At 47.8% G+C, this 19,251-nt stretch overlaps 2 protein-coding genes across 3 annotated transcripts in view; one reads left to right on the forward strand and one right to left on the reverse strand.

Moving 5' to 3' along the window:
* Positions 1 to 16,306, reverse strand: part of LOC137426744 (E3 ubiquitin-protein ligase RNF130) — a 188,571-nt gene extending 172,265 nt beyond the window's left edge. The window contains exon 1 of the mRNA XM_068115622.2: positions 16,213 to 16,306. The gene's annotated coding sequence lies outside the window, so the exon portion shown is untranslated. The remainder of the gene's footprint in view (positions 1 to 16,212) is intronic.
* LOC137426778 (uncharacterized) overlaps positions 11,458 to 19,251 on the forward strand; it is a 48,715-nt gene continuing 40,921 nt past the window's right edge. For both annotated transcript variants that reach the window (XM_068115652.2, XM_068115662.2), the window contains exons 1-3: positions 11,458 to 11,622; positions 16,062 to 16,110; positions 16,256 to 16,380. In XM_068115652.2, coding sequence (XP_067971753.2) covers positions 11,587 to 11,622; positions 16,062 to 16,110; positions 16,256 to 16,380 — 210 coding nt within the window. In that variant the 5' untranslated portion in view covers positions 11,458 to 11,586. The remainder of the gene's footprint in view (positions 11,623 to 16,061; positions 16,111 to 16,255; positions 16,381 to 19,251) is intronic.

The raw sequence follows: 19,251 nt of genomic DNA on the forward strand, positions 1-19,251 counted from the left end.
CGTTGGGAAGCAGCGAGGCCCCTGTCCCGGGGAAGCGAGCGCCATGCAGTGGCGGTGCGCCAGGTAGGGCCCATGGCTGGTGGTGGCCCCCTGAGGGGCCCTGACCTGTAAAGCATGGTCCGAAGGCTGGTGGACCAGCACCTGGCGGGACCTGGACCATGGCAGGCGGCTCCGGAGGTGGCCCACGGTAGGCTACGGACAAATGCCCCAATTAGGACTTTCAGGGGGGCAATTTGGAATTTCGGAGGCAAGCACCTTACCAGGTGAGGTGCTATAATTGTAGTCAGCTGGGTCACCGTGCGCGAGAGTGTCGAGCTCCACGCCGGGATGGACCCCGGCAGCCGGAACCATCAACTCCGCCTCGTACGGGTCGGACTAGTCGACCCCAGACACCCCCCCCCCCCCCCGCCAGGGCCCGGGAAACTAGTAAGTGCCGAGCATATAGGGCCGTGTTCGGTAGTAGGGGATGGTGAAGCGCCCTCATTGATGCGACAGGTCATTTATTGTGGCAAAATTGGTACAGGTAGCTTGACAATTCAGTGCAAAATTGCCGGCGTGGGGGTAGACGCCGTAGTGGACACAGGAGCTAGCACCACGATCATCAGCCCTGTGATCCTCAATTCGAGTGCACACGGCTGGGATAACATCCAGCGTCTGGAAAATCATAGTTTGCAGCTGGCTACTGGGGTAACGACCCCCATCATAGGGCATGGTTTTGTAACCCTCAAGTTGGGGTCGGTAAAGAGGGAGATAGAAGTTTGGGTGGCGGATGTGTGCGACCCATGCTTAATAGGGTTGGATTCGTTGACTGCCAGCGGTTGTAAAATCGATTTGTGCCGGGGGACCCTGCAAGTGGGAGTAGATGAGCTCCCATTGGGAGGGGTGAGCACGGCCGAGAGGATGGAGCTGGAGGCTTCTGAGGCCGTGACCATTCCCCGAGAGCCGAGGCCATCGTGCCAGCCCGATGGCTCGCTCGCCCAACATGGCAGGAGTCCTGCGGCCGAGTCGAACCGGTGGCAGTGCAGTCCATCCCGGGTTTAGTCGTGGGCCGCACCCTCGTAAAAACGGACGGGCCGATGGTGGCCGTCCGGGTAATTAATATTAGTATGGAACCACACACTATAGGACGGGGCACGAAGATAGCCGGCTGCACCCCAGTTAACGAAGTCGCGCCAGTGAGGGACGAGAACGTCCAGCCGAGCCTGCCCCAGAGGGAGTCTTCAGAAAATAGTAGGAATTGGCCAATCCCATTTGTGAGAGCGGACACCCACCACATTGTGAGAGCGGACTCCCATCACAATCGGGAAAGTGAGAAATTTGTGAGAGCGAACACCCACCACATTGTGAGAGCGGACTCCCATCACAATCGGGAAAGTGAGAAATTTGTGAGAGCGGACACCCACCACATTGTGAGAGCGGACCCCACCACATTGTGAGAGCGGACACCCACCACAATGTGAGAGCAGACCCCCACCACATTGTGAGAGCAGACACCCACCACATTGTGAGAGTGGACACCCACCACAATGTGAGAGCGGACTCCCATCACAATCGGGACTAGGGGTAGAGATTCCCTCTGAGAGAACTTCCTGGCTGGTGATAGTCCCAGACAAATTTAAGAACATCATATTACGGCAGGTGCATGGTACCCGCTCCGGCGGCCATTTGGGCAGGACAAAGACAACATCTCGGGTCCGCCGGAGGTTCTAATGGGGAAATATGGGGCGCGACATACAGGACTGGTGTCGGAGATGCGACGCCTGTACTGCCAAAAAGGGACAAGCATGGAGGATGAGGGGCCCCCTTCAATTACACCAGGTGGGGGCCCCCCTTGAGCGGGTGGCTATGGATATTCTAGGACCACTACCCCGCACCCGCCAAGGTAACAAGTACATCCTCGTTGTAATGGACTGTTTCACCAAGTGGCCGGAGGCCTATGCCTTCCCCAACCAAGAAGTCGGGGTGGTGGCACAGGTCTTCGTGGAAGGATTTGTATGTCGGCATGAGATTCCAGAGGAGCTGCACCTCGAACAGGGCCGAAATTTTGAGAGTCAATTGTTAAAAGATGTGTGCAGGCTCCTGTCAATTAGAAAAACAAGAACAACACCCTTAAGACCACAATCTGACGGGATGGTGGAACGGTTCAACCGAACCTTGATCCAACAATTGGCATTGTTCACCACCACCCATTAGGATGACTGGGACAAACATCTCCCGTATTTGTTAATGGCCGACCGAACCAGCCATCACGGAGCCACCGCATGCAGTCCAGCATTGCTTATGTATGGGCGGGAGTTGCGGGCTCCCGCCGACTTGCTATGCGGTCCCGTGCCAGACACCACTGATACACCGCCGAGGGAGGGCTACGCACGTCACTTGGAGGAAGGCATGGAGAGGGTCCATGCCTTCGCACGCCGCCAGCTTCAGCTGGCGGGTGCCAAGATGAAGCGCAGGTACGACCACCAGAGCCAGGGGAGTCAGTACGCTCCGGGGATGAAGATTTGGTTCTTCAATCCCCGGAGGCGGAAGGGTAGGTGCCCCAAACTCACCTCTCCCTGGCAAGGCCCGGGGGTCGTCCTGTCGCAAGTCTGTGACGTGGTCATTAAGATCAAAATGGGGCCACGAGCCCTCCCTCGGATCGTCCACGCCGACCGGTTAATACCCTACACCGGCGAGCAGGCGCCCTCATGGATTGCCTCAGCTTTAGATGCCGAGGCAGGACCCAGTACCTCACATGATGGGGGCTCATAGTGCGAGAGGACTGGGGTGATAGGGAGAAATAGTGTCCGATGTAGAGGGATGGTAGCTCTACCATCCCTCACATCATTTGGGCACATGAGCTATAGGTTTATGGGGTTTGGCAGTATGAACTAGCCAGGGCGGGCTAGGATAATGTTAGGGATTTAAAAGTGACTTTAGGAGACTGGAGAGTTAAGTAGTGACCTTTGAACAAGTAGTGGGGACGTAGAGAGATTAGATGGATGTTAATGACTAGGGATGTGCTTAGTGTAAAGGGATGATGGGGAGCACGAGATTTAGAGGGAAATAGTTAGATTAAATGATGCTGTGTGTGTGTAGTAGTGTGAATGAGATTCTTGGTGGTGAGCATGAGGAAATGAGGCAATGGTCGTGAATGATGTGTGTGTGAGTGAAAATGCATGAGTGGGGTATTGTGGACATGTGTAATGGTGTTGAGTGAATGAGTTGCATGGGGTGCAAGTGAATAAATGGAGTGGTGTGGAATAAATGGTGTGGAGTAAATGCTGTGTGGAATGAGTGGATGGGGGAAGGTGGACCCCTTCACGAGTACCCGGGGAGGGTAGTTTAAAGTTAGGTAGAGGGAGTAGGTAAATTGGTTGGATGGTGACATCTGTGGTGCGAGTAGAGGCAAGGTATTGCTTTGGAGGGTGCGTGAGTCAGTGAATGGCTGGGCGTGTGGGCTTTGTTGGTGCGTATGGTTATTGAAGCACTCCGCCACTGGTAGTCTGTCGGCCAGGTGAGGCCGCAGGTAGGCTCTGGGAGCCAGGTAGAGTTCAGTTAGAGTTCAGCGGGGCCCGAGGATCCTAGGAGAGGACCCGGGTAGCCCAATGCCAGAGAGGGCATTAGTGGGGTGAGAGCGCCAGGAGGGCCTTCCCCAGGTTAGGGTAGTCACAGGAGCTAGGCAAGCTCGGGTAGCGACTTCAGTGGCGGAGGTGCGCAGGTAAGTAGACCTGCTGGTAGAGCCACACGACCCAGCCCCGAAATTGTGCGAGGGCACAGTATTGAAAAATGGGGGGAGTGAGACCCCCAAATTTGGAGGCACCACAGTATGGTCAATGGGAATTGGTTTTTAGAACCACATAGAGTAAAGTTGCCGATTGGCAGGGCAAGACCCCGGGTAGTTTAAAGAGAGTTAATGTTAATAGAGGATAGTTAGGATGAAGTCTCTTCGCACCATACACATCCACTCACTGAGGTGATAGGACTCCACACCAGGTTTTGCAGATGATTTGGAATGAAAGACGCATCATGACGTGAGTGAGACATTGTGTGCGATTCCATCCCTTCCTTCTTGGGAGGGATTGGAGACGAATTTGGTTTAGGGGAGATATGGTGGACGAGACGGTAGAGACGAATTTGTAAATTGTGTAAATACGGGGAAGGGCAAGGGTAGTGTAGATTGACATGGGGGGTGACGTACGAGTAGGGATGAGCTTTCTCAGCTCGCTCTCCCGCACCCCTCATATCGCATTGCCTTGTATTGTGTGTAACCTTGCGCCCTTCCCCCCGCTAACCTCTGCTTTGTATTCCTCCCCACTCATGGACCCATGGTATTTTGTCGAGGGGAGTGTGCAGGTGCCCTGAGTTGTGCGGCCGCACTCTGCGCTGCACCCTGCTGCCTGCCTGCCTGCACTGATACACCATATGGACCACACGTTCTGTGGCCTGGCACCTTTGCTGGAGCAGACCATTGCTGCCAGCAGCATCTTGCTTGCGGACCACTGTTCTTAAGTGGCGCACATGCCATGCAGTCGGACCACCTAAGCTGGCCCTGCTGACCGAAATAAAAAGTGGACACGGTTTGTGCCTTTGTTTTTTATTAATTAATCTTTGGTGTGCCCTGACAAAAGGATGGTAAACTTTAACGATGGCACACCGAAGATCCATGAAGCCAGAAGCAAGAAGATCCATCGGCCCAGCAGTCAAGCAAAGCACAAGTCATCATTTATTAGTTTTGAAATGTTTTGTGCATTTTTGATGATGGTGCTTTTTGTGCATTTTTAAAAATTATTTAGGTGCATATGGGTGTATGGTGTATTGGTGCAGTGCAGTGCAATTGGTGTTTCCTCTTTTCAAAAGTTCTTCTTTTTCCCACAAAAGACAGGTCCTGGGTTGTAGTTTTGTAAATAACTAGTTAGTGTCTTGTAAATAACATGCTCCCCACCGGCTTTATGTGTAGTTTGAGAATAATTCCGTAATTCGGTTAATTGTGGGCGTGAGTCAGGTAGATAGTACTCAATGCAGCAGGTGGGATATATCTAGTGTTAAAAATGTCGCACTCAGGGTAGTAGGTTAAAAGTAGAGGGAATACACCTAAGTGTCACACTAATTGTTAAAGAGTAGTCCTGACCCAGGTACCGGAAACCGGCCGTTCTCACTGATATGTGGTTCGGCTCGGGGCAAGCCTGGCGAAAGGAGGGGTGCAGTGTTGTGGTTTTAAGGACCCAGCACAGGTAACATCATTAAAGGTTAAAGGTTGCACCCCATAGATAGGCCACAAGCAACACGTAGGTCACCTTAGGACGTTAGTTATTTCATACTATGTGTTTAGATAAGGCCATGTCCAGTAGTTGCATCTGCGTTGTGTAAAACAAATAAGAGTAGGCCCCATTCGTCCATTTTACAGCCTCCCTTCCATCGACGCCATTAAGCGCTAGCCAGTCTTTACTTCGCCCTCGCCCTTTAGGCTGCCAGCAGCCTTCGCGAACTCGTTGGGCTTCCGCTCAAACCAACCCAAAGGCCACGAGGTAAGGCCCGAACAGGGGGCGGAGCTCAAGGGTGGAGGTGCGGCCACGTCAAGCAGCCATCAAGGCGGAGCCGGTAAGACTTCACCAGCCAATCAGGGCACGAGTGACATTGCCTGACAGGGTGTGGCTAGAGATTCGAGAGGGTTCGCGGGGCGTGGCAATATAACCCCTTGCGCGAGGCCCCCACCTCAGTTCTGAGAAGGGAGAGGCGCTCACAAAGTTCGTGCGCAGAGTTCTGAGAAGGGAGAGGCGCTCACAAAGTCTGTTGAAGAGTTCTGAGAAGGGAGAGGCGCTCACAAAGTCTGTTGAACAGTTATGAGGGGAGAAGCGCTCGTTGAACATTGTACCTGAGTTGTGAGAACGGACGCAACTGTGATCATTGTGAAGTAGTTACGAGAGGGAGAGACACGCTGTGGCAACCAGTTTACAAAGGGCGAGCACGCGGCATGCATTGCCGAGGACTGCAGCGTGCAGAAGACATTGGGGAAGGGGCACTTGGATCGATCATAGTAATACCGGGAGTGCGTGTAAAGGCGCCGGTACACATATTACGTACGCCGTCTGATCGCCAGCTTACCTATCCCCCGCTATATAATTGTCCATATCGCACCTACATCACGGGGAGAGCTGCCTGCCGTATCCTACCATCTGCACGGTACGAGTCGGGGACCGGACGAGCTGTGGACCTTTGGACCCTCAACCCGACCATCTTCAAACCCCGTGTGATTGACCCTGAGCGTGAACGGGCCCGTGTCCAGGGAATAAGTTAAGACTGTTATTAAGGCTGCCCTGAGTATCTGCTTCGTCCTCTTCCCTGTACATTCTTCCTTTTCCTTCCTCTTCTTATTAGTGTACAAATTGTTAATTACCTTGTTCTTCCTGGTTTCTTCCTAATTCGATAATCCTCGTCTTTTCTCAATTGGGTAAGCGTGGCACGATTCGGAACCGCTATTATCGGGTCTAGTCATTGTTAACGGCCCGAATCGCAGCTCGCTTCGCTCAGCGTGTCTACTAACGCCGTGGTTCGGGTGGGGTTATTTCCTTGCTTCACGGTCGGTGTTAGTACTTAGGTAATAGGACTAAATTCGACCAACAACCCTATTTAACACCGACCAGAAGGAACGTGATAGCTCCGGATCGCGTCGACTAGTAAAAAGGACAAGGGGATTAATCCCCCCTTGATAAGGGGAAGGCCGACGTCGGAGATCCGCAACAATATATATACAGACTTGGCATTTAATATGGAATATTTTTTTCGTGGGGGTGAACTTACTTTCAAGATGACTTAGAACCAAAAGTTCATTGGAATTATGTTGAAATTATTCTAGATTTTGTTAATGTGACCTTTAAAAGAAACAAAAACCACATTTGACATTTTGAAGCAAATAAATTGATCCTTCAAAGTGATGTAAACTGATATCGAACTCAATTCATGGACAGTAATGTGTTAAACTTCTGTGCGTTCTCCAGAAGTATCTCTTTAGTTTGCACATTAGCCAAACATTTTTTTTAACAAAAACAAAAGTTAAATTACGACTGGGATTACGGACAGTAAAATTACAGTTCAGTACTTCGTGTACCCCCCACGAGCATTCAGGAGAGCACGTACACGTTGAGGCATGCTGTTCACGAGATTTGCCAAGGTTTGGACAGGAATCGCTTACCATGCAGTTACAATAGTCTGCTGCAATTCATGCACAGTGGTGGGCTGCTGGTCCAAGTTGTCGATTTGACACGTTAATTCTGCCCACAAGTTCTCTATCGGATTCATATCCGGGGACATGGCAGGCCACTCCATATACTCTACACCACGGTCAGCAAGAAAGTGTTGGATCATGCGAGCACGATGAGGCCGTGCATTGTCATCTTGGATGACAAAGTTTCCTCGAAAGGCTGCACGAACAAATGGAAGCAATGTTTCTTCCAGAATGGCCCTGTGCTTGAACTGGTTCAGGTTTCCATTCAGAACAACCAGGTCAGTTTTGCCCCCTGCATGAAAAGCAGCCCAAATGGTCACCCCACCACCTCCAGCTTGGACTCTTGGCACTATACAATCTTCGTTGTAGGCTTCATGCACTTGTCTGCGCACTCGGACACGGCCATATTGACGATAGACCAGAAATCGAGACTTGTCACTGAAGATCATGTGATTCCAGTGTCCTGGCTGCCATTGACGGTGCTCTGTGGCCCACTGCAATCGGCGCTGGCGGTGTTGTCTGGTCAGACGTGGCTTTCTCAGGGGACGCCTGGCGCGATAGCCTGCTTGAACCAGTCGTTGGTTGACTAGCCTTCTGGATACAGGCACATTTGTCAGTTGCTGCCACTCAGCCCTAAGCCGATTAGCTGACTTGGTACGGCCATTGCGGACTAACCGGTGCAGCTGGCGATCATCCCTCCTTGTGGTTCTGCGGGGACATCCTGACATCAGTATTGGAGTAGGGACACCCCTCTGAGCATTTCGTTTCAGGATATTTGACACCTGACCTCGAGTGATGCCATACTGCCGAGCAATAGCATGCTGTTTCATGCCGGAATTTCGTAAAGCCACCACTAAATGACAAACAGCATTGTCGAGTTGACGGACCATCTCCAGGGGAAGCGGCAATAACTTTTCTAGACGTGCAGCAGTTGTTTTCCACTAATACCGAACACAACAACCCTTATATACCCGATTGTGAAGCCAATCGTCAAATGTACCTGTCCGTACATTTTGTCACGCCACCTGTGATATAATCCTGTTATTGACTTCTTGCTGCGACAGACAATCAGTGACATGGTTCTTTTAACAAAGACATCACCGAAGGGTAAAAGAAACTCACCAGATTGATATGCCGAGTTCAGAAAGTAAACCAAAGTCAAGAAAAAATATATATTCCATATTAAATACCAAGTCTGTATATACTGTATATTCGAGCTATCTTACTGGCACTTGTTTTAACTCTTGAGAAGTTATTCCACTTTTTCAATTTCTTCTGACATTACGGTTGTTGTTGTCTGCAAAATCGAGATCACCAAGAACCTTCAGTTTGACTCTACTTTTTCTTCATTCTCGTTGAAAGTTCAATTCCTCCTTGCCTTTGATAGCGTTTCTAAATGTGTAATCAAGCAATATGACAATCATGAAAGGGGCAATAAGGGTGTCTCCCTGCAGTACTCGGCTAGAATTTTGAAAAGCTGCGTTTCTCCATCGGGTGACAATATCTTGCCAAATGTATTCATCTTCGTATTTGAAATGGTAGGCATGATGGGCCGAATGGACTCCTCCTGCATCAAATTACCTTGCTGTAATATTATTATAGCCACACGATGGTGGCAAATGGAATCTACACAGGTGCCCAAAAGTTTCCCAATGTTGCCACAAGAGTCCTTCTTCCAACCCAGGGCCATCTCTGGTATAACAAAAATGAATAATAGCTGCTCGATAACCATTCCATACGAGTCAAATATTGGCCTCGGGCATACTTAAAACAACTTCCACAAACAACTTAATTTAGTCAATAATAATTCAAACTATCAGAAATCTCTGCATTTTCTGATATTCACCATTAAGTGAAAAGATCATAGATGACATATGAGCCGGAAAGCTCACCACAGGTAGCAGCGATAGCTATAGAGTCAGAGTAGGAGAGAGAGAATGCATTAATATCATCTTGTAGCGGTTACCGCTGGATGTACATAATCGCCTTGCACCGGCCAGAACACGGCCAGACGCGCCTCTCCCGGGCGAATTCGTGCCTGACGCTACCAGTCCCTGGTCCGCCGCTCGCCAGCGCTCGGACCTCCAGGAGGCCGCCCGACGATTTGCCCCCGTGCCGACGTCCCGCCACGGTGGCCCCCAGTCCTACGTCCCCCCGGCGCTTCGCACAGTGGAGTACGTCTTTGTGCGTCATGACGCGCACCGGGGGCCACTCCGGCCGCCGTACGACGGGCCCTTCCGGGTCCTGCGACGGGGCGACAAGTCTTTCATCGTCGACTTCGGCGGCCGGCCGGACCGGATTTCTGTGGACCGCCTCAAACCGGCGCACATGGACGTCGACCGACCACCACGGTTGGCCCTTCCTCCGCGGCGAGGCCGCCCCCCGTCCACAGTTCCCCCGCTCGACCACCCACCACCACGTCAGACCCCTCCCCACGACCCTCCAGGGGTCGCTTCGGCCGGGTCATCCGGACCCCCCTTAAATTGACCCTGCCGGTGCAGGTCGATTCTGGAGGGGCGTGTGTAGCGGTTACCGCTGGATGTACATAATCGCCTTGCACCGGCCAGAACACGGCCAGACGCGCCTCTCCCGGGCATGCCCAGACTCACTGTTCCCGGGCACGCCCGAACCTCCCGGGCACGCCCGGTCTCGTCTTTCCCGGGCATGCCCGCTCTCGCCTTTCCAGGGCTCGCCCAGAGCGTCCGGGCATGCCCGCTATCGCCTTTCCAGGGCTCGCCCAGAGCGTCCGGGCATGCCCGCTATCGCCTTTCCAGGGCACGCCCAGAGCGTCCGGGCATGCCCGCTATCGCCTTTCCAGGGCTCGCCCAGAGCGTCCGGGCATGCCCGCTATCGCCTTTCCAGTGCTCGCCCAGAGCGCCCGGGCACGCCCAGCCTCGACTTGCCAGGCCGCAGCCAAACACGCCCGGGCAGGTCCAGACTCGCCTTTCCAAGGCTCGCCCTTGATACCCGGGCATGCCCGGTATAGCTTTTGCCGGGCAAACTTCCCGACATAAATGTGTATATATATTGTTGCCCGATAAACGGGCTTGTCAGAATACCTGAGCTGTTTTGTTTCAATAAAGCAACTCGGACGAATTCCGTCTTTGGTCGCGTCAATTCTTTCGACTCACGTTGGAGCGCAGTTCCTTCAATCTCTAAATAATGGTTGTGCCCAGGTTGGGAGGGGAAGAGGTGAGTATATTTGTATTTTACAGACCAGGGTGTGCAATCCAAACCAAAAAAATAACCTACTTATAAGAGAGATTATCACGAGGCTGACAGGATGACTGTGGCCTGGAGGTACTCACTTTAGTCTCCAACATGTCCAGCCTGGGTTTGAATCCCGACCCAGCTATAAACTATTATTCCAGTATTTCATCAATATGTGCGCCATCCCTCAGATGGACGTTAAACTGGGTGTCCCATCTGGTATTATTAGTTGTTGGACGTTATAGATCCCACAGTGTCCTTCACGAAGAGTAGGTGAGATATCGCCATCATGATGGCCAAATTACAAATTCCAGCGCCAACTGGTCGAACTCCAAAACTGGTTAACCTGGCCAGCCGGTTTGTGAAGACGAGGGCCAAGCTTCTCCGGCCCAGCCGACCCCACAAGAAAGGTGGGATAATGGTAGCCATTAAAGAAGAAGAGAGATTTTTACTCCAAAGAGAACCCATCTTTAAGGATTTCAAAAGCAAACAACATGTGTCCATTTTAGGGATTTCAAGGAAAAACAATACCTCTTAATAAACTCTGGGATGAATAACCCTGTATTTTCGGAAAGTTTTGGAGAGCTTAGTAGAGGCTTAGATATGAAGGATTTTTGTGAAAAAGATAACCCATTTGTCTGGCACATACCAAAGTGGATCAGATATGTAACAGTGAGTACCCCGATCCTCGCCCCCCACCCCCACCCCCCAATAACCAAACCCAGTTAGGCAACACAACTTGTTGTTTCCAAAACAGAAAGCAATCTTGATCGTGGGTTACTGTCGATAGATCAATTTTCAGGTGCTTATAGTTCTTATTTAAAGATTGTGAATAATTTTCAAATTGGTGGTAGTGGGACTATACCACTGTGCATAGGGGAGGAGTGAAAAATGTCTAAGCATGTCCCTCTTGTCCCCTCCTTCTTTTTTGCCACCCATGCTTCTCTGTTATTGGGCTGAAGCACGCTATGTTTGCATGCACGATGCACACTGAATAATATGAATAATGCTAACGAAGGAAAAAGCGTTGAATGGCAAAAAAACTTCATGATACCACAAGATACAGCATTGCAGGTGCATATGGGAGCAGAGCACAAGTGAAGTTACAGCACATTGAAGAGAACAAAGATTTTTCAAGAAAAGATTAGAAGACAAGTTCAAGGGAAGTCACCATGGGTTGTACCATGAGTGAAACTGCAATGACCCAGGTAAAGATTTCGAGTTTTGTTTTGGTCGATTAAAAATCTGAATTCTCTAATGCAGATCTATGTTCAAATAAAAGTGTATGTCAGAAAGTCAGTAGTAGGCCGATAATATAAAAGTAAATAAATAAAAGGTGATTGTTCATTAAAGGTAAAATTATTGTAAAATAAACTTGTACAATATTCCGTGACCTGGTTTGAAGACTTTGGAAGAAAAAAAATACATATATATATATATATATATATATATATATATATATATATATATATATATATATATATATATACATATATATATACTGTGCAGGCCATACTATATTTGAGAAGATTGAAAGGGAAAACATATAAGATTCAGGAATAATATAATACAACACTAACTGTAGTCACAAGAACAGCACTTGGTAGAAAGCATACCTCCGCCAGGCTGAACAGTTTACTTTTTGTACCCCAACCCGTGCGGAGTCGATATCGTGCGGAGTGGATATCGTGCGGAGTCGATATCGTGCGGAGTCGATATCGTGCGGAGCCGATAGCGTGCGGAGTCCATATCGTGCGGAGCCGATAGCGTGCAGAGCCGATAGCTTGCAGAGCCGAAGGCGTGCGGAGCCGATGGCGTGCGGAGCCGATGGCGTGCGGAGCCGATGGCGTGCGGAGCCGATAGCGTGCGGAGTCGATAGCGTGCGGAGTCGATAGCGTGCGGAGTCGATAGCGTGCGGAGTCGATAGCGTGCGGAGTCGATATGGTGCGGAGCCGATAGCGTGCGGAGTCGATATCGTGCGGAGTCGATGGCGTGCGGAGTCGATAGCGTGCGGAGTCGATAGCGTGCGGAGTCGATGGCGTGCGGAGTCGATGGCGTGCGGAGTCGATGGCGTGCGGATTCGATGGCGTGCAGAGTCGATAGCGTGCAGAGTCGATAGCGTGCGGAGTCGATAGCGTGCGGAGTCGATAGCGTGCGGAGTCGATATCGTGCGGAGCCGATAGCGTGCGGAGTCGATATCGTGCGGAGTCGATAGCGTGCGGAGCCAATGGCGTGCGGAGTCGATGGCATGCGGAGTCGATGGCGCGCGGAGTCGATGGCGTGCAGAGTCGATAGCGTGCAGAGTCGATAGCGTGCGGAGTCGATAGCGTGCGGAGTCGATAGCGTGCGGAGTCGATATCGTGCGGAGCCGATAGCGTGCGGAGTCGATATCGTGCGGAGTCGATAGCGTGCGGAGCCAATGGCGTGTGGAGTCGATGGCGTGCAGAGTCGATAGCGTGCAGAGTCGATAGCGTGCGGAGTCGATAGCGTGCGGAGTCGATAGCGTGCGGAGTCGATATCGTGCGGAGCCGATAGCGTGCGGAGTCGATAGCGTTCGGAGTCGATAGCGTTCGGAGTCGATATCGTGCGGAGCCGATAGCGTGCGGAGTCGATATCGTGCTGAGTCGATTTCGTGCGATAGTCTATATCGTGCGATATCATATATCATGCAAAACGTTGTGGACAGAATCAGACAAAACTTGGTGCAGAGGTTGTGTGTGTGACAAGGAAGAATCAATTCGATTTTGGTGAAGATTTGAATACGAATCCGGATACAAGATTATTTTTAGTTTTTAAGTGATTCGTCGAACACCATTGAGTGATCGGGCCAAAAACTATATGTAACATGACATTTGAAAAAGCTGTGGACGACCTATGACAAAACTTGGTAGATGAGTTGGTTAAGCGACAAGAACAAGCCGATTAGATTTTGGTGCAGGTCCGAATCCAGATCGGGCCTATCAGTGGATACAAAACGTAAACTGTTCAGCCTGGTGGAGGTATGTGCTCTCTTTCTACAAAGTACCATTCTCGTTTTCATGCACTCCTGAACCACTGTACAGGACAAATTGAATACTCGTGGTTGTGCACAGGATGTGCCTGGGAAGGATTGAGGCAGAAAAATAAAATTCATAGGCTGGGGGTTCAGGGTTGGGAGAGGACCCCACCCAATTCTCTCTATGTAAATATATGACACAGCACCAAACCCGGCGGTGGAGGGGGTATTACCAATCATACTAATATATGCTAATTGTGTGGGAATTATGCAATCTGCAAGACGGGTTCTTCGTTACTTGGATTAATAAATTAATCACATTGAGATTTGAAGACTATCAGTAGATGTGTCCGATGTTGGCATGTATATACTGCATACCCCTTCAAAATCAGATTACCTTCATTTTTTACTTTGATACCGGGTCATTTGTGGTGACTGATCTAAACATAATCTCTGTCGTCATAGACATCTGTCACCATTGACGTCTGTCGTCATAGGCGTCAGCGTCGTCGTCATCATCTCAACTCCGATGGGTTTTTTTTTTATTTAAAATTTGCGCAATATAAGGCTGAGAAGCACTAAATACAAAGGTCTACAGAGAAGAAGAAGAAGAAGAAGAGGAAAACGCCTAGTCCTGAAACAACGAAACCTCTTCACAGGAGCACTGTGCAGGAAGGGGTAACTGGGCCAGGTGGAAAAAAATAATTTTCTTACCCCCATCGGATGTTTTTTTCGGAGGCATCATCTCCATACTGGATGGCCATTGGCTCCCATAGAGAGCTCACCCACCCTTTAGCAGGTGTTGCTTTTGCTACTGGCAGGTGTCACAGTCACCGTCTTCACTAGCGAAGACAGTGAGGGGTGCCGGTTTAATCAACACCAACTTGACCATGCGGCAGGTAACACAGGGTTACGCGTTACCAGTGGCAGCCCCAAAAGACTGACGACCTAATAACTTGGTGTGACAAAGAATTCCTGAATTTAAAAGAAAATCCAGAATACCAGGTGGTGAGGGGGATGCTCATTGCCAGATTTTCAAATGTTATAACCTGAAGATGCACAACGATAACGTGCCTGGATATTTTGACACCTTGCCATAGGGTGATAGGGTGACTATGACACCCTGCCAGGACCAAAAACAATACCTGGTGAAGGGCGGATGAGCTCCAGTAAGGAGCCAACGGCCATCCAGTAAGGAGATGGTGTCTCCTAAAAAACACCCATCCGGTTTGAACCGGTTTCAAGTCGTACCAAAGACTTTTAAAATGGTACGTGCTGCTTCCTTGCTTGAAAAGGTAGAGCACGGACAATCTCCATCGGTTAAAATCCATGGGGAGGAGGAAATTCCTCTTGAGGAAATGCCCCGCTGAGTACCGTGAGAAAGGCAGCGCCATTGTTACATCACTGGGAAATGAGTATCCTGGGAAATGACGACAGTGACAGCACTTGCCCCAAGCTCAGTGGCCGTGTTAAGTGTTTGTGACATCAGTGTGTGTGTGTGTGTGTGTGTGTGTGTCAGCTCTTTTACGAGCCTTTGCCCAAGTATAAAAAAACACAAAAAAAACGGATGCCTACTGGGATGCCCCTTTAAGTGGTTGTATCCCCCAAACAAGTTGTGGGCACAGATCTTCCCCATTCTTCCCTGCTGCCCGGATTAGTCAGAGCAGTGCGGTCAGAGTGCCCCCATGGACGAACCCTCTCTCTTTCTTTCTCTCTTTCTCTCTCTTTCTTCTCTCTCTCTCTCTCTCTCATCTCACTCTCTCTCTCTCTCTCTCTCTCTCTCTCTCTCTCTCTCTCTCTCTCCTTCTCTCTCTCTCTCTCTCTCTCTCTCTCTCTCTCTCTCTTCTCTCTCTCTCTCTCTCTCTCTCTCTCTCTCTTCGTCCCTGACTTTGTGAAGGCGGGGGTACACCATCCCAGTCATACTAAACACCGCCCGGAGATGTCCTGAGACACCCAGAGAAACGTTTTAGCAATAGAACACTTTTTAACAGTCGGAACTGCTGTTAAGCTCAATTCCAGTTTAAATTTGAAAACACCGTTCAGGTTAAGAGTTTGTAGAGCATATCACACTCCGTAGTTCATTCCTCTCTCCACCCTCATACATCTCTCCGGCATGTCAGGACATCTCCGGATCAATACTCGTGATCTCTACCCCAACTGACCCCATTCCAAAGCATTCCATTTTTCCAAGTTATAGTGATTTCTTCCCCTCTCCGTCACCATTTTGATTGTAGGTTGTTGGTTGGTTTGTTCCTTTAGTGTTTCATCCCCACTTTCCCCTTCCTCTGCTTCCATTCAGCTTGTTCACCCCCACATGTCGTTCTCCCAATCCCCTTGATCTCACTCTCCATTCTTCTCTGTTGTTGGTGTTCCCCTTTTCCATTTTGTTTCCTTCCATTCCGCGCTGGCTTTTCTATTAGTCTTGATCATGTATACAACTCACTTCCCATGCAAACAATGATTTATCAACTCACTTCACTTTTAAGGAGGAAACAAATGTTCGAATTCTTGGCAATTTTTTTCCCTCCCACCAAATCAAACGCCCCTATTCCTAAGATGACAACAAAACAAAAGGACAGGAAATTTTGTTTCGAGTTTTTCGATGGCATCGATTAGTAGAAGTGCCAAGTAATTATTGCCTCTGTCTTCCAGAAAGTGAATGACCTTTCAACTGAACTGAATAGAACAAAAGAAGAATTAGGTGAGCAACTCCTCCATTTGATTTCCCCAGCCTGATTATTCATACACGAGAGTTTCCTCACTCAAATCACAGATAACATGTTATCAGCCTCAATAATAATACCTTGGTGCTTGGGGTCGTGGGATGCATTTACTGTTCCTTCCAGCACGGTGCTCTCGTCGGTTCCAACATGTGGTGCGTGACGCTTCCGAAATGCAGATACGTCACACAAACGAGCTCCAGCTTGCACAGATGAAGCACGAGATTCACGCAGGACTCACAGTGCGAGAGGTAAAGACACATGGTGCAGTAGAACCATAAGGCCACCACATCATTACTGCCTATGTAACATGACCACTATTATGCAATAAAAATTGTAACATGTTACCATTATCATGTTTGCCAATTTTATTTTTACTACAGTTGCTGTTTTGGATTTAGGATAGATAGATACATATCGATTTAGGATAGATAGATACATATCGATTTAGGATAGATAGATACATATCGATTTGGGATAGATAGATACATATCGATTTAGGATAGATAGATACATATCGATTTAGGATAGATAGATACATATCGATTTAGGATAGATAGATACATATCGATTTAGGATAGATAGATACATATCGATTTAGGATAGATAGATACATATCGATTTAGGATAGATAGATACATATCGATTTAGGATAGATAGATACATATCGATTTACGACAGATAGACACATATCGATTTAGGATAGAGAGATACATTTCGATTTAGGATAGATAGATACATATCGATTTACGACAGATAGACACATATCGATTTAGGATAGATAGATAGATACATATCGATTTAGGATAGACAGATACATATCGATTTAGCATTGATAGATACATATCGATTTAGGATAGATAGATACATATCGATTTGGGATAGATAGATACATATCGATTTAGGATAGATAGATACACATCGATTTAGGATAGATAGATACATATCGATTTAGGATAGATAGACACATATGGATTTAGGACATAGATACATAACGATTTAGGATAGATAGATACATATCGATTTAGGATAGATAGATACATATCGATTTAGGATAGACAGATACATATCGATTTAGGATAGATAGATACATATAGATTTAGGATAGTAGATACATATCGATTTAGGATAGATAGATACATATCGATTTAGGATAGATAGATACATATCGATTTAGGATAGATAGATACATATCGATTTAGGATAGATAGATACATATCGATTTGGGATAGATAGATACATATCGATTTAGGATAGATAGATACATATCGATTTAGGATAGATAGATACATATCGATTTAGGATAGATAGATACATATCGATTTAGGATAGATAGATAGATACATATCGATTTAGGATAGACAGATACATATCGATTTAGCATTGATAGATACATATCGATTTAGGATAGATAGATACATATCGATTTGGGATAGATAGATACATATCGATTTAGGATAGATAGATACACATCGATTTAGGATAGATAGATACATATCGATTTAGGATAGATAGACACATATGGATTTAGGACATAGATACATAACGATTTAGGATAGATAGATACATATCGATTTAGGATAGATAGATACATATCGATTTAGGATAGACAGATACATATCGATTTAGGATAGATAGATACATATAGATTTAGGATAGTAGATACATATCGATTTAGGATAGATAGATACATATCGATTTAGGATAGATAGATACATATCGATTTAGGATAGATAGATACATATCGATTTAGGATAGATAGATACATATCGATTTCGGATGGCCAGTTTGGCATTCCCATCTGAGCATGTACAGTAGCCCATGAAAATTGAATCTCAGATGAAGTTTTCATATATTGCTGCACTGACTGAGGTTCTGGGGTCACCTCATTGTATTTTTCACAAGTCAAAATACAAGCTGATGGGGTTGGCAGGATGGCCTCGAGGTCGGCACAGTCGCCTCTCAGCTTTCAAGTCTGGGTTTCAATCTTGACCCAGCTCTAAACCGTCATCCTGATGTTTGACATGCAGGGCGATGCATCAATGTGCGCGCCGTTCATTGGAAGGTCGTTAAGCCTGAGGATCGGTCTGCAAGCACAAGTTGTTGGAGGATGTTAAAATCCCATAATGTATCTCACGAATAGTAGGCGAGGTATCGCCAGCACCCTGAACAAATTTCAAAGTGCTCTCTAAACTCTCACTAAGCTTCACTTGGCACCAACCTGCTGCTCTGGGCATGTCGAGGATTCAGGGGCTCTTGAGGGATACATTTTTTGGGGGTGGGCATTTTAAACTCCTCTATGATTCTGTTATTATATAGGGCAGTGACATAAACATAGACTTCCCTCTCAAAGATCAAGACTCATGAAGGAGTAAGTCGGCTGAGGGATTGAACTGACAGTAGGACAGGTCTTGGACACAATAAGCAAGGGAATGAATGAATAATAAAAGAAAATAGAGGAAGGGAGGAAACACTGCAACCTGAAAGTAAGAGGGTTGGATTAGGAAGGGTTAATTGGGGTTATTCGGAAAGTACTGTGGTCACCAAGCTGGGCTCATGATGATTCTAGCTGGAAAAGCACAGGAAAAGTTGTTAGAATGGAAACCCATAAATGATTAAGACATGCATTCTAAATGCAGCAAATTGAGTGTCATTCATTGCTATGCATCAACAAATAGGGCAGAAAAATACACTAAAGAGGATTTCACACACACAACTGTAGTATGTGATTATGTTGGTTCTGAGACATGATGTTCTAGCTGTTATGGGGGGACATGAAAATGAAAGTTGGAAGGAATAATGGAGGAAAAGAGCTGCATGGGAAGAAAAGGAATTGGACAGATTGCCGAGAATGGAGAACTCTTTACAGATTTTTGTGCTGAAAACAATGTAGTTGTAATGGGAACTTTGTTTCACCACAAACATATCCATTTGCAGACACCAGATGGAATTTCAAAAAAAACTAAACAAAAAAACCAGACAGATCACATTGCCAAGAATAAAATAAGGAAATGGACATCACCCATGAAGGATATCAGAACCTGGAGCAGTGGAGATGTAGGAATTGATCATAATCTATATAGTCTAGTAGGAAGACTAGGTCCCCCTGCACCCCCCGGAGA

This window comes from Myxine glutinosa, chromosome 1, assembly GCF_964187855.1.
Source record: "Myxine glutinosa chromosome 1, kmMyxGlut1.1, whole genome shotgun sequence".
Taxonomy (NCBI): Eukaryota; Metazoa; Chordata; class Myxini; order Myxiniformes; family Myxinidae; genus Myxine; species Myxine glutinosa.